Genomic DNA, 26848 nt, shown 5'->3' with positions numbered 1-26848 from the left:
TACTACATGAGGGAGTGAGTGAGTTTAGTTTTACGCCGCACTCAGCAATATTCCAGCTATATGGCGACGGTCTGTAAACAATAGAGTCTGGTGCAGACAATCCAGTGATCAACAGCATGGGCATCGATCTGCGCAATTGGGAACCAATGACATGTGTCAACCAAGTCAGCGAGCCTGACCACCCAATCCCGTTAGTCGCCTCTTATGACATGCATAGTCGCCTTTTATAGCAAGCATGGGGTGCTGAAGACCTATTCTAATATGTGTAGGTAAAGTAACATGCCGATCGAGCAGGTTTGTTTAACAAAATGTAGGTGATTTGTTGCTGAAAGTAGATTCCCACTGCTACTGGGCAGGTCTCCTCCTACACCATCATAGTCGGCAGGATGGGTTGAATTTTATGTATGGTCTCCACGACAAAAATGATTTTTCTGGACTTGTCAATGTTATATTTCACCACACTGCCAAAGCAAACTGTTTTTGGCTATGACATGTCTTGGTTCTCATATTCTTCAGGAAGATATGAAAATTCTGACACCCAAGAAGCACTTTTCACATTATTGAGATGTGTGAGATCCAAATGTCTCAGCTTGAATTAATCAGCCTTGAGACAATTTTCCCCAACACAAAAACACAAAGAGACACTTGGTTATACTAGATGACAGATGTTGTATTTACAATGAAATCAACACATTGTCTGGCGACCTGTCTCCCCAGGAGAGTAGAAACAACACCGGTGGGTGTTCCAATTTACATAATTACAATAAAACAAATATTGATCCATCTGCTGCATCAGGGCAAGGGGAGACAACTCTGGTTCAGAGTTCATGTCTGACAGTTCACTGAGAGTGGCACGGCTGCTTCCCTGGTCACAACAGTCTGTTCACCCACTGCTAGTGAGCAACAATGGGCTGATTGGGGTTGTGATGGAGCGTGGGAGGTAAGCTGGGGCGTTCCTCCAACTTGTCATACTCCAGGTGAAACTCTTTTGCCACTTTCCGCCAGTTCTGTGCATCAAAGAAGTAGTATGTTCCCCTCTCATACGTGTTTGTTTTGACGATGGGATCCATACCCGGTGCCCTTGTCATCCACACCCTCTCCTCCTTGTGGTACCTCCACTCTCGACTGTGACTGAAAACATCACACACACGACATAATAAATAAATTCAATCAACTTTTTTAACATGTTATTGTGTTTGCCGATTAAAGCCACTTTCAGAAATATTCAAGATATATGATGACTGCCTGTAAATACTCACAATTACCAGAAAGGTGATGGATATTAGATATTATTCAAACAACTGTACCACAATATCAAGAGCCCAACCATAAGATCCACTAAATTGCCTCTTACAAAGTACCTTAGGTTGGTTACCGTGGACTAATTCTAACCCCAAATACTAACCTCAGTAAAAAGACTATGCAGTAGAATTGCTACAGATATGGCCTAATACTACCCATCTGAGTTAGGTAAAGATGTGTTTCTAATGCATATGTGTATCTCAGTGGGCTAGCACTATAAAACCAGCTTCAGTCTGGGTTAGTACAAGCAGCCGCACATACACACACACGTGCATGCACGTCGTCATATGAACGAAATATTCTCAAGTACGACGTTAAACCCAATTTCACCTCACCTCACCTCTAATGCATATGTACCTTATTTAACAATCCACAGCTGTGACAGCTAAATCAATATAATAAAAACTCCATCCCTTAATGATGTCCATATTACTAATGCTATGTCATCAGAACAATCTATTTTCGGAACTGACTTATAAAACATTTCTTTGGAAATATGCAAAAGCAATTGAAAGACTGTTGCAGGGTGTGACTCACAGTTCTGCTGCCGCCGCCAACTGCAACACGTCCCCACCGTTCATGTAGAACAAGAAGAACAACAGGTCCTCTCCATACCGGTTCAGCTTGATTGGAGCCAGCTGCACGACAAACAACACAATCAGGTCAACCGCACTTCTGTAAGTGGCATTTACAAACTGGTAGGATGAAGAAGAATGAATTTTATGGATTGACAACTTCTTTATTGCAATTGCTGTGTTTCCGTGTAGATACAAACCTGTTATCAAGCAAGATACACCAAAACGTTGAATCTATTGATGTGTTTCCGTGTAGATGCTATCACTGTTATCAAGCAAGATACACCAAAATGTTCAATCTATTGATGTGTTTCTGTGTAGATGCTATCACTGTTATCAAGCAAGATACACCAAAATGTTCAATCTATTGATGTGTTTCTGTGTAGATGCTATCACTGTTATCAACCAAGATACACCAAAATGTTCAATCTATTGATGTGTTTCTGTGTAGTTGCTATCACTGTTATCAAGCAAGATACACCAAAATGTTCAATCTATTGCTGTGTTTCCGTGTAGATGCTATCACTGTTATCAAGAAAGACACACCAAAACGTTCAATCTATTGATGTGTTTCTGTGTAGATGCTATCACTGTTATCAAGCAAGAAACACCAAAACGTTCAATCTATTGCTGTGTTTCCGTGTAGATGCTATCACTGTTATCAAGCAAGAAACACCAAAATGTTCAATCTATTGCTGTGTTTCCGTGTAGATGCTATCACTGTTATCAAGCAAGATACACCAAAACGTTGAATCTATTGATGTGTTTCTGTGTAGATGCTATCACTGATATCGAGCAAGAAACACCAAAACGTTCAATCTATTGCTGTGTTTCCGTGTAGATGCTATCACTGTTATCAAGCAAGAAACACCCAAACGTTCAATCTATTGATGTGTTTCTGTGTAGATGCTATCACTGTTATCAGGCAAAAACACCAAAACGTTCAATCTATTGATGTGTTTCCGTGTAGATGCTATCACTGTTATCAAGCAAGAAACACCAAAACGTTGAATCTATTGCTGTATTTCCGTGTAGATGCTATCACTGTTATCAAGCAAGATACACCAAAATGTTCAATCTATTGCTGTATTTCCGTGTAGATGCTATCACTGTTATCAAGCAAGATACACCAAAACGTTGAATCTATTGCTGTGTTTCCGTGTAGATGCTATCACTGTTATCAAGCAAGATACACCAAACTGTTGAATCTATTGCTGTGTTTCCGTGTAGATGCTATCACTGTTATCAAGCAAGATACACCAAAACGTTGAATCTATTGCTGTATTTCCGTGTAGATGCTATCACTGTTATCAAGCAAGATACACCAAAACGTTGAATCTATTGCTGTGTTTCCGTGTAGATGCTATCACTGTTATCAAGCAAGATACACCAAAACGTTGAATCTATTGCTGTGTTTCACTGTTATCAAGTAGATGCTATCTATTGATGTTATCAAGCAAGATACACCAAACCGTTTCAATCTATTGCGTTGTGAATCTATTGCTGTGTTTCCGTGTAGATGCTATCACTGTTATCAAGCAAGATACACCAAAACGTTCAATCTATTGCTGTGTTTCCGTGTAGATGCTATCACTGTTATCAAGCAAGATACACCAAAACGTTGAATCTATTGCTATAAAGAAGTTGTCAATCCATCAAATTTGTTCCTCTTCATGTCAACGGCTGGGAGAAATTTCACTCTTCTTAATCCCACTACCTTCTCAGCTTTCAAATTCACTCTAGTCCAAGACTACTAACTTATGTTGAAGGTATCTAAAACTCCAATGGTAGTCTTCACTGACCAGTAGCATGAGGGCTATATTCTAAACCAGTTATGTCAAAAGCATTCAGAAATTGCACTTTTGATAATCCCACTAATTCCCCGTCTTCAATTTCACACATGTTCAAACATAATCAGGTCAAACATAGTTTTTGTTCTGAGACAGGCTGACATTACATACTGGACCTTTTAATGCAAGCATAATCTCTGCAAACTCACCTTTTCCCTGATGAAAATGTTTGTGAGATACTCTGCAGGCACGTGGAAATCTGAAAATAAACATTTGGTCCATGGGCAACATCTGGTGCTTTTTAATCTGACATCTGGACAAACATTTTCTATAAACTGACTTAAAACACAGACACCTCATTGGAGTTGCATTTGTCCTGACATAAAACAGTATCTCCAAAACCAACTGTGAAACACAGTGGATTCTCTCAGCATCTGAAATACACCCATCAAGCCAGGCAGACAGGTGACTTAAATGTAACTAACATGTCTTGAAATTACAGGCCCGTATCATCTCACTTGTGCAACTCGGGGCTATCTTGAACAACCAAAGAATATCCAGTACAACTCACAGATACTGCAGTCCTTGTTCATGCAGTTCATCATACCTCCATCTTCATAATGATCAAAACCATGAAGCCATTTGCTAGTTTTGCACAAAATGTGACATCACCACGTCCTTCTCTCGTGTCTGTAGCTGTAGCGACTTGAAACTTACCGATATCTTGTGGCCGACAGGGTGCATCTGCCCAGGGGGACTGAAATGTACTGTAGAGGTTTCTGGAACAAAATCAGCAAATACTGTCACAGTCGGTTGATGACAAGATAAAACAAAATTATGGCAATTACACACAATACAACCATTTTAAATATGACTGACATCGGCAGGGGTTGAAGGCTTTTATGGCTGAAGCGACTGAATGTTACTCTCCAAGGGAGTTTACACAACTATGACTATGTATATACAGTGAGTTGAAGAAGCTGCTCCAAGAGGATATATGTAGCCATTAACTATACTCATGCACATTACACCACCCAAATCCTTTCATGTAAAGATATGCACACAGTAGGTTTACAAATATCTACCAGGTCAAACAATGTAAACACTGACAACATGGTCAAAAAATGTAAACATTGCCAACATGGTCAAAAAATGTAAACAGTGCCAACATGGTCAAACAATGTAAACATTGCCAACATCATCATACAATGTAAACAGTGCCAACACGGTCAAACAACGTAAACATTTCTAACATCATCAAACAATGTAATCACTGTCAACCAGGTAAAATATTGGTAAGTCAGGCAATGAATACAAATTAAACAATACCAACACATTATCAAGCATTGACAAATAATGTCAAGCAAGGTCAGTGTCAACCATTGTAGACATCGTCAAATAATGCTGACAATGTCAAACAGAACAATCATTCCAGACAATGTCAAACAGGACAACCATTACAGACAATGTCAAACAATTCCCACAATAGAAAAATGCAGGCAACCATTCCTGACAATGTCAAACAATATGCACAATGTCAAACAAGGGCAACCATTCTTTACAATGGCAACAATGTTGTACAATTCCAGCCAACAATGAATGTGTATGCAAATAAAACCATCACAGTCAGTTTAGTAAGCTAATGGCCAGTACTGCAGTACAGAATGTATTTATCATATGACACCAATCAGCAGTTTCACATAACATATTTATGTACGGTGAACGTGAAATGGAAACAACAAAGATACACAACATATATATATATCAGAATGTATATTGGTATATGTACCCCATCCAGGTACTGACACACACACACTCACTCACATGTAGAAACACACTGACTACAAGACAAGCGAAACAGATTACACACAACCAACACTGAAAGACAGACCCTTCTTATATTCAAAGTCTGATAAGAGCAAAGCATTATATTCCTACTCCAACACTTAATGGATGGGAAAACTACATACAAATTAACACGTTATTTCCCACATGATAACACATTAACATATGTCAAATCCATAGACTTCACAAAATCAAAAGGGGGACAACTCTGACATCTAGTAAATGTATTTTCATTGGTTGTCTATCTGTGCACCAGTGCCTGGGATATTCCATGTGATATTGATATTAAACTAGGCAAATAGCCTTCCAAAGTCAACCAGTTTTACAAAGGAGGTAAGATAATCTATTAATCATAATGACAACAATCAACCCCTCTCAAGGATTGACAGAAAAGGAGAGAAAGTCTAGTCGGCACCCAGATTCCACAATGATATATGAGTCCAAGGTAACAGATCTGAACTCCTTCAATGAATACAACACGCACTCTACCAAGTTTAAAGAGTTCTGAATACACTAAGTCCAGTATCACAAATACTTCAATGATTATCTTAAGTACTGAATACCCAACCAAACACCCTGACCACTTCTGAGTATTACACAGAGCATCATGTGTTGAATGACGAACTATGAAAAACACTCATCCTCTCCATGATAACATGAAACATTTATGGATAACAACTTCTTTATTGTTTGCAACAATGTTCACAATCTACTTCTTGACCCTTCGCCATTCACCTGATCAGAATCAGAAGAAGACTTGTAACCTGAAACATCTCATTACACATAACAAAGTTTATATCCATAAATATTTCACGTCTTCATGTTTGTCCAACTTCTATACTTATATACCAAAGACTTCATCTCAACCAACCACACAAACTTTCCAATTAGCGTTTTACCATTAACCTGTTTAGGACCAATCTGTGATCCATTCATACAGCTATCACCAGGTAAATACATGAAGTTACATGTTAACAATGAACAGACCAAAGCCACCAACAGAGGTGAGAAAACCCCTGACAACAATTTATATAACTCATTGCCTGTTCTACAGACTGACTACTGTTAATGGTTACAGCAAGAGACATGCCAGAGGTCTTACACTCCACAGTCTTTACCAGATGGACACAAGGAACTATGGCCTACAACCACCCATGAACCAGCTGGACAAACTAGGGCTTACTGCAGACAGTGTTAATTGCGTCAGATGTTAGTGCACGATAGGAACACAGACGAAGGAGGACAACAGTCGCAGAGAGATTAAATAAGCAAACACAGAACACCTCAGACACCAAATTTTGAAAAGCATTCAATCAGGGTGGGGTGGGGGTTTTCAGTAGCATCAGAAACACTGAGAGAATAGTTACAAAGCATATTGGGTCAGATTGATCGTTTGGAAAATTTAGAAATAATTCTTCATGTCCTATCTATAACCTGGAGCTGCACACATACCCTTCCGCTGTGATTACTGTTAGCAGCAGAGCCATTTAATAGTCTGATGGTATTTCAACAAGGACATCTAACCCTGACTGACTATGCTTTACTAATGATGTTTTGTAAGGAAAATGACACTGTAAAGGAGACAATGACAATTTGTTGAAGAGATGTTTCCGGAGATTGTAGTGAGCATTCCAGCAGAAACAATGGGTAAATGAAGAAGTTAGTTTGAGAATAATGGTCAGGCCTACCTCTTAGAGCTGCATAGAGAAAGAAGCAATGATCAGAACATGATTATCTTAATTATAGACACATCAACGAATTTTTTACATTGCAGGGTTCAGACGACCACTTCTCAGACAGCCATGTTAACAGCAGTGAAGGGTGTGCTAGGGGTAAGTCCGTCTCCGTGGAGGACGAGTATTTCATTGACAGATGTGTTGTGTTACAAACAAGATAGTCATTGTGAGTGGAAACAGTCTCTGCAGGACTTCATTCAGGACCATGATATAAGAAAAACGTTTGATGGATAGAAAACTATAGAAAATTATCATGATGTAATGTTTACAAGAAAATAATACAATTGAAACAAAACAAGAACTGAAGCACTGGCCAATCAGCTTAAGTAAATGCATGATGACTGCACACACAGACATGGAGGCATCGGTGTGCACAACACATGCAGTCCAACCATACCAGCAAAGCCAAGACACCATCCCAACAATAACTCCGGGACCAACATGAGTACCTACTTAACACACGCTATCAGTTACCCAGACAATATCTATCAAAATATCACAGCCCGTTCATGGACTAATTCTAGCTACCATAAATAATACCAAACTCAGAATTCATGAATTGGTCTTATCCATTGTTAAATATAGTTAAAGGTTGTCAATGCAGCTACAAGCTGTTACAAAACCCTAACAATATACCAAACTCTTTCATTAAAAAGCAATATTGTTGTTTTAACTTTACACATTTTATAAGAAAAATAGAAGTTTAAAAAGGGTATAATTTTCTATGTTATCATCATGTCAATAAGTGCTACTCTCATATCTGTCCTAAAGGTATACAGAATTAGTGACACACTGTGACACAGTGGTTATTGAAAACATCCATGAATGCCACCTCCAGCAGGTGCCCCGATGCAAGTAACTAGGGGATGCAGCTGACACAGCACACAGTTGCTTAAATTGAAAGGCCAGGGCAAGTTTGTGAGGAGCAGATACTGGAGAGACAACTTACTCAGGGGAGTTGAGATTGAGGCCCAATGTTGTGAGATCAATCCCGGGTGCTAAAGCAACCAAGTTGGGGTCGTTCTCGGATGCCCGTATAAACGTGAGGAGACCCACAATGCCAAACTGATCTGTGACCATGCCTGGCGGGATATTGGACACCGTGCCTGTATTGGAGAAAGATACATTAATACATGGGGGTATTAAACAGGAAGATAATAACAGTTATAAATAAAAATCACTTCAATTCACTGAATAGATAGATCAGGAAGTTCTTTTGTGCATAAAATGCAAGATATTAACTACAAAAAATAAAACTTTAAAAGATCACCTGATTCACTAACCCTCCGAGTTTGTAGCTACTCCAGTTTGAACAAGACAGAAATGTTATCTTTGTTTAAACACAGTTTACTTCAGCAGCAGAAATGATGCACTGAGAACAAGATCCAAATTATTTTACTAAAAATCAGCACGCCTGGAAGGTTGACCCCAGGTGACTCGAAAACCCCTGCCCAACTGCAAGTTGTTCTAACTACTGTGAGGCACAGAGCAGGGGTGGAAATAACTTTAAAATTGCTAGTGTACTCCGGTACAGTTGCACATGTAAAATCACTTACCCTGATAATTTTTCCACAATACCGGCCACTTTTCTTGTTGTTTTTAAATAGACAACATAATTATTAATTAACATTGGAAAGTCAACTGGACACCGGTATAGCGTGATATACAAATTGGCTTGCCTGACAGAAACACACACTGGACTGGGGCGTCGGGCAATGGGTTATTTCCACCCCTGACAGAGACACTCACCATCTGGGTGCGTCTGAATGCCTCTCTTTGGTTGTGATGATTTGTCGGAGGGTTTGTCTTTGCTGTTCACCGACTCGAATGTTCCTGGTGCAGGCTGCAACAATACTCTCTCATGTCACACAAGTCAACCAATACTCTCTCATGTCACACAAGTCACCCACAGTCTGAACACGCACATCACTAGTTTGCAGCTTCAGTCAGATGTCAATAATACCATGTCAAGGCATGTTCTGGACCTACTCTTGCTCCCTGAGTTTCCCATCTGAACCCCACCTTATTCTTGTTCCCTCAATATCTCATCTCAACCCCACCATACTCTTCTTCCCTCAATATCTCATCTGAACCCCAACTTATTCTTGTTCCCTCAATATCCCATCTGTACCCCACCTTATTCTTGTTCCCTCAATATCTCATCTCAACCCCACCATACTCTTCTTCCCTCAATATCCCATCTGAACCCCAACTTATTCTTGTTCCCTCAATATCCCATCTGTACCCCACCTTATTCTTGTTCCCTCAATATCCCATCTGAACCTCACCTTACTCTTGTTCCCTTAATATCCTGTCTGAACCCCAACTTCTTCTTGTTCCCTCAATATCCTGTCAGAACCTCACCTTACTCTTGTTCCCTTAATATTCCGTCTGAACCTCACCTTACTCTTGTTCGGTCAATATCCCATCTGAACCCCACCTTACTCTTGTTCCCTCAATATCTCATCTGAACCCCACCATACTCTTCTTCCCTCAATATCCTGTCTGAACCCCACCTTACTTTTGTTCCCTCAATATCCTGTCTGAGCCTCACCATACTCTTGTTCCCTTAATATCCTGTCCGAACCCCACCTTACTCTTGTTCCCTCAATATCCAGTCTGAGCCTCACCTTACTCTTGTTCCCTTAATATCCCATCTGAACCCCACCATACTCTTGTTCCCTCAATATCCTGTCTGAACCTCACCATACTCTTGTTCAGTCAATATCTCATCTGAACCCCACCTTACTCTTGTTCCCTCAATATCACGTCTGAAACTCACCATATTCTTGTTCCCTCAATATCCCGTCTGAACCTCACCATACACTTGTTCCCTCAATATCCCATCTCAACCCCACCTTACTCTTGTTCCCTCAATATCCCATCTGAACCTCACCTTACTCTTGTTCCCTCGATATCCCATCTGAACCCCACCTTACTCTTGTTCCCTCAATATCCCGTCTGAACCCCACCTTACTCTTGTTCCCTCAATATCCCATCTGAACCTCACCTTACTCTTGTTTGGTCAATATCCCGGCTGAACCCCACCTTACTCTTGTTCCCTCAATATCCCGTCTGAACATCACCTTACTCTTGTTCCCTCAATGTCTCATGTGAACCCCACCTTACTCTTGTTCCCTCCATATCCCGCCTGAACCCCACCTTACTCTTGTTCCCTCAATATTCCATCTGAATCAGACCTCACTCATCTTGTCAACTTTCACTGACGTCTCCAGATCAGCCACAGATACCCCCTGGCAGAATGACCAAAATCTGTTCCTAATAGGTTTGTCAGTATGACAGTACATATATTACCAAGGCAAAGTAGGTACTTTTATCAAAGTAAATTTACCATGTAAGTTTGTTTACTTACCATGTAAGGATTTGGAGGACCAAATAGAGCACTAACAGTTTTCCTTGTGGAGTCGTTTGCCGATGATGCTGGGGGATCTGGAACAAAACAACAATGTTATCATAGTGAATGATTACATGTAGTTACAATGCACCTAATGATATTCCATCTGTATCACAGGAACCTATTACATTCTCAGGTTTTGAAGTATTGTTTTCTCATATATAGAATCTATGCATTGTACTGCTCTGTAACACTGTGTAACCGACATGTTCTGTTTGTTAATAAAGCCACTTGACAACCTTGTGATTGATATCATGAGCATAGATGGGTGGGGCATTTTCAGCAAGAGTAAGTGAGTTTGGTTTTACTCCGCTTTTAGCAATATGTCAGCAATATCATGGCAAGGACACCAGAATTGGGCTTCGCACATTGTACCCATGTTGCGAATCGAACCCGAGTCTTCAGCGTGACGAGGGACTACCACTAGGCTACCCAACCTCCCCCATTCTAAGCAGGAAGCTTGACATGAAGCAGCGTACTTACTTGAGGATCCAGGCAGGGCAGGGAACTCCTCCTGGGTGATATTGAACTCCGGGGTGGGGTCCGGAACAGCTTTGCTGACCATACCTACTGTAGGCAAACAAACACCCTCTTTAGTCACCGCGGCTTTTGTATACACACTGGATACAGGCATCGTGAGCATTTGCATCAGGTAAACTCACACAACTACACCACTAAAACAATCAGATAACCACAGAAAAGGTACAATTCATAACAGTTATCAAACCTGTTATATTTATAAATTGATGTGAAATGATTAACTTTGTACAGTATAAGTCTGTCTAATCCATGATTTGGAAAAGTATAACATACAAACGATCAATGAATGGAAACATTACAAACAGATATCCAAAACAAACAGTATATTACAGTTATAACAAAGTGAAAGGCACCACCTAATTTAGTTCACCAAACGTATAGTATATCATACAGATCTTAACTAGAATACACAGCAAGAGGACATTCCAATAGTTTGTTATATATATCAGATTGTTATAAGCATATTTCTTACAAACACAGCTTACTGTAAGTAATTTCAAATGTTAAATTCAAAAGTAAATTGTAACAAAAGCTTTGATATGTATTTCTTGTGCCTGAAGAAAGATAACATTTTGACAGAAGTGACTCATCACCATTTCACTCCTGCATGGACACTGAGAAAGTCTTTAGCCAATGATGAGGCAGTTAACTTAGAGAGAAGACAAGGAGGCTACAAGAAGAACTGAAGCAGAGATGATGTTCTGGGGAGATAGATGAAGGAAGCATGGCAATAGTGCAAAGTAACTCCGTAGAAAACTAGGTAAGGTTGCCATAGTTTTAATTATCACAAGACCTTGAAACTGATCTTTTGCTAAATTTTCCTAATTTTTAATAAATTATTGCACATTTTATGATAAGATGGCAATAGCTCTCAGCATAATTTTCACGAATCAGTAGAGACTATTTATGATAAATGGTTTTGAAGCTGGTCATATTTCCATACAAATAAATATGTCTTGTTTCTAACAATTTGAGGACATTAAAAATGAATTATCTATTTTTATAGATACATGATACAGATGTCTCGTACTCTTCCTTCTCAGTATCTGCATTTTTTATCATTAACAGGATAGTCTATCAAATAAACTATAAAACATAGTTTTAGATGTCAAAAAGAGCTTGATCCATTGGCTAGATCTTACCATAGTTTCGAGCGGTTGGCATGGGATTGGGAGGGATGTTAGATCTGTTGCTTAATGAAGGAAATTCCGACAAATCCAGCGCTGGATGGTTGTTCTCGTTACCTGTGGAACATAAGGAGAATGAGGACTCACACAGAATTACTGTACAAGCACAACAAACTAATCTCCTCGTATCCACCAAATGTACATAGATTGAAAACCCTTTTTTATACATACAAATTTTGAATTAGCAAACCAAAACAGCAGTCCTGTTTCTAACCACGGGGAGATTCTATTCAGCATTCAAATCTTTCTTTTAATGTTTTATGTTTGTAATCAGTGACAATGTGTTTAAATAGCATAGCTACTGCTTCATTGGCAGAGAGATTAATGATGTCCCCAGAGACGTCACAACAGTTTGCAAAGCAATTTACAATTAAAAGATTGCATACCTTGCCTGCTCCCCGAAAAGCCGAAACTGTTTGTGATACTAGTGATTGGTCCGGCAGCACTGCAATACACAGGACACACAGTGTAGTAAGTGGACATCAGTGTGCACACATCACCATGGCAACATTGTAAATATCACAGGTGTTTACACGTGTACAGGACACAGTGGGTTATAGTTAGTTGGAACAATTGTTGCTGTGAGATTGTAGAGTGAAATAATACCCAAAACATAATCACGCTATATCACTTCATTACAAACTGTAGTCCAAACATCAACAGAACAATATACACATATAATTTATATGAAATATACACTTTTGATATATATGGTAATACATACTTTATAATGTAAACATTAATATATATGTATACTTTGCCACTAATTGTATTGTTTAGTCTAAAGTCTCTTGGCTTCATTGTGTTCACTAGAACTAGAAGTCAAATGCATATCAGTCAGCATAGCACTTTCTCCATAGTTTGTCTAGTGTTATGAGGCAGTGTCATCTTTGATATCAGGCAATTGAATTGACAAACATGTCACGACAGTGCCCTGTTGGCGTAATGTGCTTAGGTTGAAACATTTGAATGATAATTTCTGTGAAGCAAAACAGCAAAACCTCATTAACAATGCCACTTACAGCCTAATGACAGTGCCCTGTTGGCCTAGACAAATTGTCACAAGTGATGCTACTGCATGGCTTTGACATATTCTATTTTGCATATCTCAATTAGGTAAACAACAAACTAGTTCCATGTTAAAAACATTCTCTCAAAATATTCCTAAATATTTGATTCTAATGACCAATAATAATGAATTGAATTCATGAAGGGATATAGAGGTTTGATTCACTGAATATGTGAGTGAATCCCAACAGGACAGGTATATAATACTATACATCTAACAACAATTGTTCTCAAGCAATGAGAAGGGGATAAGGGAATGTTCAACTTCTGCACACAAAAATAATTCATAGCCTAAAAAACCATCTCTTTTAGTCTCCTGTGTAACTCCAGACACGGAGATACAGACGTTTTGTTAAATGTGGGCACTGTTACCTTCCGAATGCTGAGGATAAAGTTGTCCGCTTCTGGAGATTATTGAGAGGCTGAGAGGACTGGTTCTGACCGAGCACACTGCGGGCTCCGATCACTGACAGGCTGCAATGATCAAATAACTCACTTGCACATCATGGAAACATGGGCAGTTGTTTATTGTTTCACACTGCCCTCAGCAATATTCTAGTTGTACTGCACTGGCCCCTAAATAATCGAGTCTGAACCAGAGTGATTAATATTACAAGTAATGATCTATGTTGTCATGTATGATGTCACTCACACAAGTTACTGAGCCTGATCATTTAGTGAGTGAGTGAGAGAGTGAGAGAGTGAGTATAGTTTTACGCCGCTTTGAACAATATTCTAGCAATATCACTGCGGGGGACACTAGAAATGGACTTCACAGATTGCACCCATGTGGGGAATCAAACCTGTGTCCTCAGCGAGATGAGCAAATGCTTTAACCACTAGGCTACCCCACCACCCCTGATCATGTAACTCAATATGTAATCTCTTACAACTCAATAGTCTGCTGGGGACCAATTCTAACCTGGAATATGAACAGGGTTTACATAAGTGAAACCATTAACAATTTTCTTTGAGAGTGGCTGAGATTGGCTGGGCATTGACATTTAGTCTACACATAACTACTGGCTACACAGCACCTGTTGGGTGAGTGTTGAGGCTGCTGTATACTGATGGGGAAGTTGGGGTTCATGCTCGTCGGCGTGATGTGGCCGCCACTGCTGTTGCGTCCAGGGAACTGACTGTTACCAATACTTCGTTGGGGCAGACCTGGAAACAAGTAACACAGCATTCTAGTGCTCCATCTCCCAATCCATTATCTTGTCAGTCAAAGTTTACCTTTAGTTGGCAGAATTTTGTTACTAGTTTTATGATACTTACACGAATGTAACAAAGGGAAATGCAAGATTCAAGACAAATACTTTAAAGAATAACATGTTAGAAAAAAAACCCAACCCAAAACATGTTAAAATGGCAGCTATATCTGATGACTCACCCTGGCTGTAGAAGTTGTTTCCGAACCCAGACAGCTGAGATGGGGATTGAGATGTCATCTGTCACAGAGAGACATTGATACCAGAAACATAGTCAGTTGATTTATATCAAACACAAATAAAGAAGATCTTGGTCTTCCTTTCTGTTATTACAGTGAAACCACATCAGCTGTTGGAGATTACTGTGGCATCATATGTGCCCTAAACAACAGATAATGATGCATCTACTTGACGACCCCTAGAACTCAGTTGTAATCGTTTACTCAGGTTTGCATCATACATTGAGTAGATCAAAACAAAAGAAACAACAAATTCTTTGTATGTTTATGATGTTGTGTTTATGTAATGACCTCAATCACTTCAACAGGTCTAGAAATGCAACAGTAATTCTGCAGCAAGTCAGCGATGAACACCAAACATCTATATTTAGTAGGGGTGACTATTGAGGGGGACACAACTGTAGCGACAGTCTATTGCAACATACTATAGCGATAGTCTATTGCGACTAACTATTGCAATAGTTTTTTCTCTCCTTGAATTGTCTCATTTGAAGTCATTTCCCAAATGAATGTATAGTTTATATGAAATAAGAACAAGCTGAAGTAGTTTCAATCTCTTTTAATAACTGACAAGAAACTTGAAACCCAGATTAAGTTTGTTTAAGAGGTAACGGGCAGAAAACTCTAAATCAAAGTGAACGAATCTGGTACTTCCTGTATTTTACGCTGCGCATTTATCAACGGAAATCAATTACTAAACTATCGATAGTCAAACATTCTATCGATGCATCGATAGGTTTTCGTTTCTACCATCGATAAATTGCTATCGGAGACTCAACAATTGCAATCCAACGATAGTTCGATGCATCGTTAAAGCCCTAATATGTAGTCTATTACTTTGCTTTATATACACTATACAGGCAGGTTTGAACGTCATCAGCTCATAAAGGCTTTCTTCTTGCTTTGATGGCAGTATATACGTAAATATTTAAATCTGGACCAGACAATTCAGTCAATAATTTCATGAGCAACTATCCATGTTTTCTTGGTGACATCAACTGTCACACAGCCTGACCGTCCAATCCATAAAGTTGCCCCTTACAGCCAGTATTGGTTGCTCAGGACTATTCTAACCTGCAGTCCCCATGGGGAACACAACAATGAGAAGTAAATGTGGTTACTGACCCTCACCTCCTTGTCTGGTCGGGAACACAGACTGACTGAAGTACAAGCTGGGATCATCCTCGTCTGTCTCGAACATGCCCTACACACAAAACACAAACTTGTTTACTTTATAATGTTTGACTGCCTATATGGCTGAATCATGAATAGATCATAAGGTCATTCTGAAACACATTTTACAGACCCATTCTTCAAAGCAGTCTCAAGGCTTCAACTCTGTAAACTGTCTTTTAATTTTGTTGCTGTTTAATGTCACACTCGGCCATGTTCCAACATGATGACAGCCTGTTCATGTTTGAGTCTGAACAAGACCATCCTATGAACATATTATCAATGATACATGCCATCAGGTCACAATGACATATCATTGCAAGTCACTGAACAACCAGTGCTGAGGACCTACCTAAATAGACAATCCCCACATGGACCACTGGGTCAGGACAGTCATATTGCTCTGATTGCCACTGTGATCGTGCCTGATGAGACACTTTCCAGCATGTGTGAGTTTAGTTTTATGCTGCTCTCAGCAATATTCCAGCTATATGGCGGCAGTCTGTAATTAATCGAGTCTGGACCAGACAATCCAGTGATCAACAGCATGGGCATCGATCTACGCAATTGGGAAACAACGACGTGTCAACCCAGACTCATTCATCGCCTCTTACGACAAGCATGGGTTACTGAAGATCAATTCGAACCTGGATCTTCACGGATCTTCAGCATTAACTACTCTAGAATTTTGCGTAACATTAATGAATTCGATTGTCTGTTTCGTTGGACTTCTACTCACATGTTTTCTTGTTTGGGATTTTGCTTGTGGCATACCAATCATGCCGAAGTTCCTGCGGGGACCCGGGGATGGATCTGTAACATTCTTCTTGTTCATGCTGAATCTGAAAAACATAATATCCACAAATGATCTTTATGATATACTTATTATCTACTTTACACCCTACTAAAGTCTATGTAACAATAACTATGGTAACAAACAGCCATGCACTTCATATCTTTAACAAACTTTCACATGTAGGACATGTTTGCGACACAATGACATGTATGACATTGATGTGACACACAGACACGTATGACATCTGTGAGACATCCTGGCATGTGTGACAACCTCAGATGTATGGGATCTGCATGACACCCTGACATTTATGACAATGATGTAATACCCTAACATGTATGGCATTGATATGACACCCTAACAGACATGATGCTGATATGACACCCTCACAGGTATGACATTGATATGACACCCTAACAGACCTGTATGACATTGATCACACTCTAACATGTATGACATTGATGACACCCTAACAGGTATGACATTGATATGACACCCTAACAGGTATGACATTGATATGACACCCTAACAGGTATGACATTGATACGACACCTTAACAGTATGACATTGATATGACACCCTAACACCTGTATGACATTGATATGACACCCTAACAAGTATGACATCAATGACACCCTAACAGGTATGACATTGATATGACACCCTAACAAGTATGACATCAATGACACCCTAACAGGTATGACATTGATATGACACCCTAACACCTGTATTGATATGACACCTTATCAGTATGAAATTGATGTAACACCCTAACAGGTATGATATTGATATGACACCTTAACAGTATGAAATTGATGTAACACCCTAACAGGTATGACATTGATATGACACCTTAACAGTATGAAATTGATGTAACACCCTAACAGGTATGACATTGATACGACACCTTAACAGTATGAAATTGATGTAACACCCTAACAGGTATGACATTGATATGACACCCTAACAGGTATGACATGGATATGACACCCTAACAGGTATGACATGGATATGACACCCTAACAGGTATGACATTGATATGACACACTAACAGGTATGCCACTGATATGACACACTAAAAGTACTCAGTACATCTACATTAAGCATACCTACTTATACTGTGGCACCAGAGTGAGTTGGTAATATACTGAAGGAAAACATAAGGGATCACATGAGAGCACAAGTGTTCCTTTATTTTTTCCAAGGTTTCTTCACAAGCTTTAATAGCACAGCTTGTGAAGAAACCTTGGAAAAAATAAAGGAACACTTGTGCTTTTATGTGATCCCTTATTTTTTTCCTTCAGTATATAATCATATTTAAGATATCATGATACCATCAGACATGTGGCACACAGAATTGTACTGACTGACATTGTAATGCCTTTCCACACAATTATACATGCAGGATTTGATTTTAACAGCAGTCATAATAGACATCGCTTGGCATCAGTGACTGGAAAGGGCAACTGCCATCCCGACAGTTACAATGTTCAAAACCCGACAGAAACTCAAATCTTGTTGAACTTGATAATAGTCATGATACTGATGCATCTTGAAACTGCCACTGCTCATTTGGTCCCATTTTGAACTGATGTAAAACAACAATCGTGACTATGTTAACGTGAAAGAACAGAACATACAGGTTATATATATACAAAAATGAATTGCAATACCATTCTCAGCAAATATATCACATGAATATTTATGAACTAAGTACCAAAGACTGTCTCAAACAACCTAGCATTCAACATCACAAACTTACACAAACCAGTCCCCTATGTTACACTGACCATGGCAGACAAATACACATGTAAGCCTGGAAGCAGCAGCCTGAATTAAATAGGTTAGCTGGGGTTCAATGAACTGCAGGTTGAACCATCAGTCTAAGTTGAACCCAGTGAATATTTAATGGCATCCAAGCTTCTAGAAAATCAATACAAAAGCCTGATATGGCAAGTGTGCATCAACCATACCTAAGATCTTGTTAAATGACAATGTACATGAGTGATTGAACACCAGAGCTCCAGATAAGTTTTAGCTCATGTGGGTGCTGTACCCACTGTATATTTTTGGGAGTGGGTATTATGAATGTTGAGTGGGTATTTCATTTTCCGTTACCCACTGCTTTCAAATATGTGGGTATTTCAGTGATTTTACTCACCTAAGTATATGTCATTGAGTAAGTTAACTAAGCAGGTATGTACTGCCTTATGTCACACCTAATCAGAACCAAATTAAATATAATGGAAATGATTTCATAAAAACTCACTCATCCTGTACTGACAGTACAACTCTAGTCCTATACTAACAATACAACTTGATACCAATCGATGTCTTTTTCATTACGCAAGTGATTTTTATAGATATATTCCATATGGATATGTTTTAAACTTTGTGCGGATCTAACATTTTAAATGCGTTTTTGGTACGCAACAATTATTTACTAGTAACACAATGACTATAGCCAACAACTAGTAACACCATGACTATAGCCAACAACTAGTAACACAATGACTATAGCCAACAACTAGTAACACCAAGACTATAGCCAACAACTAGTAACACAATGACTATAGCCAACAACTAGTAACACCATGACTATAGCCAACAACTAGTAACACAATGACTATAGCCAACAACTAGTAACACAATGACTATAGCCAACAACTAGTAACACAATGACTATAGCCAACAACTAGTAACACAATGACTATAGCCAACAACTAGTAACACAATGACTATAGCCAACAACTAGTAACACAATGACTATAGCCAACAACTAGTAACACACGTGACTATAGCCAACAACTAGTAACACCGTGACTATAGCCAACAACTAGTAACACAATGACTATAGCCAACAACTAGTAACACCGTGACTATAGCCAACAACTAGTAACACCGTGACTATAGCCAACAACTAGTAACACCATGACTATAGCCAACAACTAGTAACACAATGACTATAGCCAACAACTAGTAACACCGTGATTATAGCCAACAACTAGTAACACCGTGACTATAGCCAACAACTAGTAACACCATGACTATAGCCAACAACTAGTAACACAATGACTATAGCCAACAACTAGTAACACCATGACTATAGCCAACAACTAGTAACACAATGACTATAGCCAACAACTAGTAACACCATGACTATAGCCAACAACTAGTAACACCATGACTATAGCCAACAACTAGTAACACCATGACTATAGCCAACAACTAGTAACACAATGACTATAGCCAACAACTAGTAATAGCACAACTAGTAACTATAGCCAACAACTAGTAACACCATGACTATAGCCAACAACTAGTAATACAATGACTATAGCCAACAACTAGTAATACCATGACTATAGCCAACAACTAGTAATACCGTGACTATACCCAACAACTAGTAACACAATGACTATAGCCAACAACTAGTAACACATGACTATAGCCAACAACTAGTAACACCATGACTATAGCCAACAACTAGTAACACAATGACTATAGCCAACAACTAGTAACACAATGACTATAGCCAACAACTAGTAACACAATGACTATAGCCAACAACTAGTAACACCATGACTATAGCCAACAACTAGTAACACCATGACTATAGCCAACAACTAGTAACACAATGACTATAGCCAACAACTAGTAACACAATGACTATAGCCAACAACTAGTAACACCATGACTATAGCCAACAACTAGTAACACAATGACTATAGCCAACAACTAGTAACACAATGACTATAGCCAACAACTAGTAACACAATGACTATAGCCAACAACTAGTAACACAATGACTATAGCCAACAACTAGTAACACAATGACTATAGCCAACAACTAGTAACACAATGACTATATGACTATAGCCAACAACTAGTAATACCATGACTATAGCCAACAACTAGTAACACAATGACTATAGCCAACAACTAGTAACACAATGACTATAGCCAACAACTAGTAACACAATGACTGTAGCCAGTAACAATAAACACCACCACTATAACAAGCAACTAGTAACACCATGACTGTAGCCAGTAACAATAAACACCACCACTATAACAAGCAACTAGTAACACCATGACTGTAGCCAGTAACAATAAACACCACCACTATAACAAGCAACTAGTAACACAATCACTTGAGCCAGCAACTATACTACCCATCAAAAGTTTAAACTCACTAGTGTAAATGTAGCCACTTACTTCAGTCAACTGTTCTATACTAGATTTTGCAAAATATTTCATATTGACTAAAGGTACTGTTTACACATGAACTGATGTATTGTAAAAGAGATTGGTAACGTTGAAAAGATTATTGTCATGAGTTCAATAAATGATGAAAATTAGCGAATTCTTAAAGGTCACATGCAACCAAAAATTCAAACATAATTAAAACACAATTATCACTTATTCGTGACATATAATATACATTGCTGGTTATGAAAAAACATATAAACAAAATTATAAGTGTACAATCCCAAATCAAAAGTGCAATATTGTGTACTTGGTTTACTTCCCAAGAAACGAAGCAGCCGGGATACCGAACCCAGTCAGAGCGGGTGGGTGTGCACTCAAGTGTAATGGCTGGTTCATTTGCATATGCCCTCACGGCTTATTGTGTGTGTATATGTAGAGATGTTGGGTTTTGTAAATACATGCTCATTTTTTGTGGATAACATTTTGCAATCAACAGACATCATAACATGTCATGTGTTCAACTATCACACCTGCCCGTCTGTGGAATTACATAATGTGACAGAGACCGAACTCGGGCCATAAATCAATGCATTTTGTTTATGGTGTATAGCCTGATTGGTGTTAAATTCAAATTGCATGTGGTCAGTGATAGCAGTTGTGTATTGAATATTTTCATTAGCAGACAGGCAGGCAGACAAACAGGTGTCAATAAAACAAGACATTGAGTTTTGTCTGTGACAACGACATATCTATATCACAGTTAGAAATTCTGTCAACGCTAAATAATGACATTGCTTTTAAGTATCGAACTGAGAAAGTGACTCGGTAAGAAGAACGTGTGATGAAATTATATAAACAGTTAATTTACTGTCATAACATATAAAAAGCTCGCGCCTGTGAGATTTCAACTGACTGACCGAGTTTAGTTTTACGCCGCTTTTAGCAATATTCCAGCAATATCACGGCGGGGGACACCAGAAATGGGCTTAACACATTGTGCCCATGTGGGGAATCGAACCCGGGCCTTCGGCGAGACGAGCCAACGCTTTAACCACTAGGCTACCCCGCCGCCCCTGAGATATCAACAAAACATTAGAAAAATAGCTTACACCAAAGCCTTCACCGAGTATTCACCGGACAACCCGCTGCACGAACCTATTTCACTGCGCACGTGCTATGAGCGCAACCCAGCTGTTGAAACCAGTTTTCCCCAGAAAAGTCGGGGGAAAATAAGAGAAACGTTTGAACTCCGATTTCGCGCGGTTTTTTTCATCGCGTTATTTTTCAAATTTATAAGCTGAATTTGCATTTTTGACGATTTGTTTCGGTAAGTCAATACCGAAAGGTATCAGAATCTGCAAAGTTGTGTTTTACGTTGCATGTGACCTTTAAGTTCAAATTACATGTGGTCAGTGATCGAAGTTGTGTATTGAATATTGTCATTAGCAGACAGGCGGGCAGACATAGGTGTCAATAAACAGACATTGAGTTTTGTCTGTGACAACGACATACTATATCACAGTTAGAAATTCTGTCAACGCTAAATAATGACATTGCTTTTAAGTATCGAACTGAGAAAGTGACTCGGTAAGAAGAACGTGTGGTGAAATAGACAAATGAAATTATATAAACAGTTAAATCCGTAATCTACTGTCATAACATATAAAAAGTTCGGGCCTGTGAAATATCAACAAAACATTAAAAAAATAGCTCACACCAAAGCCTTCACCGAGTATTCACCGGACAACCGGCTTCCAAGCTGTGCGAACCTATTTCACTGCGCATGTGCTATGAGTGCAGCCCAGCCCAGCTGTTGAAACCACTTTTCCCCAAGCTGGGAAATTAGTGAATTGTTTGAACTCCGATTTCGTGCGGGTTTTTTCATCACGTTATTTTTCAACTTTATAAGTTGAATTTGCATTTTTCATGATTTGTTTCGTAAGTCCATACCGAAAGGTATCAGAATCTGCAAAGTTGTGTTTTACGTTGCATGTGACCTTTAACAAAACTTTACACCAAAACGCAGCTGTTCACATGCACGATTTTTGTATATGCTTTTCAGCAATTTGATGCATGATCCTCGTGCAATTCATCTAAAAAAGTTTGCAGTTGGTTCCCCCAAGTTAGTGGAGAAATTCATCTTCGATGTAACCATATATATTTACATAACATATAGTGAGTGCTTTAAGTGAGTCTAAACGTTTGATGGGTAGTACAGTAACAAGTAGCACCCTGACAAGAGTCAGCGCCATGTAACATTGTGACAACAGCTGACAGCATGTAACACCATGACGACAACCAGCAGTAATCACAGCCATGACCACAAGACTGGGGACACTACAGCATACAGTGTGTGTAAATCATGTGACCAACTTAATAAGCTTACAGGGACAACAAAGTAGATGATAATTTCAGAGTGAAGCAACCCTGGGACAGTCAACTGGACACTTGTTAGTGACAACACTTCACCATGTTTACATTTCTATGGTGGTTGTTTAAAGCAACAATCAGCACAAGTTGAGCTATATCACCAGACCTGTTATTAAACAAGTCTTGCCAAGGCAAATCAGTGTTTGATAGTAAAGCCATCAGGTTTTATTGACAAGTGTGACATACACATTGTTACTATGGAGTTGATTTACTGATACTCAAAATTCCAATCACCCCTCTTTGTCTCAAGTAATACTCTTTGTCTCAAGTTCCATAGTTGACCTGAGAGCGATTAAAAGAGCAGATTTAAAGACATTAATCTTTGGACGACTTCTTGCATGTATATAATACTTCTGTATAAGGAACAGTGAATGGTGAATGGAACAAATTGTGTTCAAACATGGTGGGTGGAGTGAGTGAGTGAGTGAGGTCAAATGCCACTTTAAGGTACCCCAGTCTTGGCAGTGTGATGTCAGAGGAAAACCCAAAGTGTGCATTAATTTTAACAATGCTGACATAAGTGAAATATTGCTCACTGTGGTGTAAAGAGTCTGAAACACAAGTCAAGCAAACAGCTTATTTGAGTAAGCCCAGTTGACAACATTCCATACAACAGTATGCACCTTTAGCCTCTCGTCCAAAGCCACTAGTCTTGGAAACTTCTGTTCCGGGTAGTAGGAACAGTTAATAACAGTCCACACAATAACACTAAACTCTACTGAAAATGATACAGAGCCAACTCTGGGCTAGCAGTCTACACTTCTTTATACAGACAGTGATAACAGTAAAATGTACAATATTGATAACAAGTGACACATTTGGGTTAATATCAAATGTTTGTCAAGACTGATATGTATGGTACTGTGAGAGAACTAATGAGAAACCTAATAGCCTTGGGTTTGTCTGGTCCGAACATTTACAGGTTATTGTGAAACAGTGTAACACAACAACAAACACTATCCCTGTGTGGCTGGGGTTTTGAACAACAGCAATCATACACACACTGTTTACCTCATGATGTTATCAGAGTGAGTTTAGTAGTTTTACGCCTCTTTAAGCAATATTCCAGCAATATCACGGCGGGGGACACCAGAAATGGGCTTTACACAATGTACCCATGTGAGGAATCAAACCCGGGTCTTTAGCGTGACAAGCAAACGTTTTAACCACTAGGCTACCTCGCCACCCAGGTGTTATCAGATGTACAATCAGTAAAACAAAAACCGCCAGCTCCTTGCGATCACCAACAACTAGTGGCCAACATCCTTACAAGCAGCGTGACCACCTCACCCCAATAAAAGACAAAAATGAAAAAATTATATCTTTCCATTCAAATTCCCAGAGAAGCTATGTTCATGTCTTATTATAATTTAACCATTTCAGTTACAGCATGTACAAAGTTGTCACATGAGTTTCTTCTTCAACCATCACATCTCCTTCAGCAATGAGTGAGTGAGTATAGTTTTACGCTGCTTTTGGGCTTCACACATTGTACCCACATGGGGAATCGAACCCGGGTCTTCGACGTAACGAGCCAACGCTTTAACCACTAGGCTACCCAACCGCCCTCTTCAGCAATGAAGTAATGTATTACAAGGGTGGTGATTATAATGAGACGATGGCCTCAGATCATGATGAAGCAACTGAGCAGGTGAGTTGAGTATAATGCCTCTTTGAATGGCATTGAAGTTATATCAAAAGGTGTCGGCTTAGTGTGGAGGAAAGCCTTGAGTGATGCAGGTGTTAGACATTAACCGCTTTGGAGAACCCCACAAGCAGAGGTGAGTGAGTATGGTTTTAGCAACATTCCAGCAATATCATGGAGGACGTCACCAGAAATGTACCCATCTGGGGAATCAAACCCAGGTCTTTGGTGTGGCTAGCTAACACTTTAACCACTAGGCTACCCCACCACACAAGTGTGTGATGCTGACAAAATTAGAAATATATCTGGAGCAAACAACAATCATAATCATAGGTTTACAAGAAATGCAGCTCTGCACAGCAAAATGCAGCACCACCTATTCCCCATGTATGAATAAGCATTTGAAAGCTTTACATGAAAATATCTTCAAAACCCATTACCAGAAAGCATGATGAGTATCCTATGACAAACGCCTCCCTTGGAAATAAGTCTCATTGAACAAATTTTCAAAATTATGTGTTTAAGCGTACATAATCGGTTCTTTCAATATAAAAATTTGGTCTTGGGTTACCTACATTCTTGGGTGAAATGGTAGGAGACAAAACTTTCCATGAACAGATTGTACAGTTATAAACATGAACAGTAACAAACACCAAACAATGTTTCGTTAGAATATCATGCATTTACACATACCATGCACTGAAATAGATTCAAGTTAAACAGAATGTCACAGATGAGATGCTGTTAAACACTTCTTAGTACTCCTGGAACAATTCCATTTAGTTATATCTAAACAAGCTAGAGGATGGAACACTCGTGCTGGTTGGAAACAGTCAACAGGGGTTAGCACCAACCAATGGACTGGCTACTTACTGGGCATTCCAAGACAACGGATCAGCCCCAAACCTTCTGTCACCAACAAAAGATTGGAGGCATTGTATTAGTCATAATTAAATCTCATGTTGTAATGATTTCATACACAAATGACTTCTTCATAAATGATCAAGCCTGTGCCTCAATAATTAGCACAGCTATTTTTTTCCAACATTATACAGAATCATTAACAGTTGATTTCTAGACTCATAATAATTGTACCTACATTTTCAAACAAACGTTCACAATAACTCCTTTGCTGCCCTCAACGTGCAGAATTCCTCAAAATTAATTTACAGTGTTATATTATTGCAAATATCATAAACAAAGTTAAAAGTTCTACAACTACAAAAATCTATCTACTTCTAAAGAAAGGTAACCTAATTCAGAGTCCAAGCCATCTTCATTCTGACATTTGTTCAATTAATTACAGTAGTCAAATATTCCCAAATAATTATTGTTCTTGATGAAATTTCAATCACAAATACAACATTTAAAGATACATTACATCACACTTACAATAAAAAGCATATTTTTACATGTCTATTAATGAACCACATACTCATAATGATATTTTAAATGGTCCAGGAGGCATGGTAAAATCACATTGATTCTTGATGCTTAATGGCTTGAACACTGAACTGGCTAACTATCTACAGTGCTAAAAAGTATATGAAGTATACTGACTGTGATCCTGGTGCTCCTCCCCCTCCACCGCTGCTTGGCCCACCCCCAGTACTGCCCCCACCCCCAAGGCCTGTCATACTGTCTAACTGGTTCCGAAAGGTCATGACTGTTGTCTCTTGGAATC

General features: G+C 39.0%; 1 protein-coding gene across 5 annotated transcripts; it reads right to left on the bottom strand.

The window, feature by feature from the left end:
- Positions 1 to 649: 649 nt before the first annotated feature.
- Positions 650 to 26820, bottom strand: LOC124290603 (CCR4-NOT transcription complex subunit 2-like). 5 transcript variants are annotated; one of them, XM_046727364.1, is made up of 17 exons: positions 26725 to 26820; positions 16821 to 16923; positions 16034 to 16112; positions 14852 to 14909; positions 14496 to 14625; positions 13831 to 13932; positions 12777 to 12835; positions 12346 to 12447; positions 11147 to 11230; positions 10622 to 10698; positions 8998 to 9091; positions 8198 to 8354; positions 7201 to 7209; positions 4385 to 4446; positions 3877 to 3926; positions 1840 to 1940; positions 650 to 1131 (listed from the first exon to the last, which is right to left on the bottom strand). In XM_046727364.1, coding segments are annotated over exons 2-17 (1404 nt in total). In that variant the 5' UTR covers positions 16823 to 16923; positions 26725 to 26820; the 3' UTR covers positions 650 to 893. The 5 variants fall into 5 exon arrangements, with proteins under 5 accessions (XP_046583320.1, XP_046583319.1, XP_046583321.1 ...); XM_046727363.1 differs by lacking the exon at positions 26725 to 26820 and adding an exon at positions 26038 to 26073; XM_046727365.1 differs by lacking the exon at positions 26725 to 26820 and adding an exon at positions 26038 to 26073 and having other exon boundaries at positions 16040 to 16112.
- Between the last annotated feature and the right edge of the window lie 28 nt (positions 26821 to 26848).

This window comes from Haliotis rubra, unplaced genomic scaffold, assembly GCF_003918875.1.
Source record: "Haliotis rubra isolate DU_JTF1 unplaced genomic scaffold, ASM391887v1 Scf47, whole genome shotgun sequence".
Lineage (NCBI taxonomy): Eukaryota > Metazoa > Mollusca > Gastropoda > Lepetellida > Haliotidae > Haliotis > Haliotis rubra.
The sequence above is the reverse complement of the archived record's forward strand: the minus strand, read 5'-3'. Positions and strand labels throughout refer to the sequence as shown.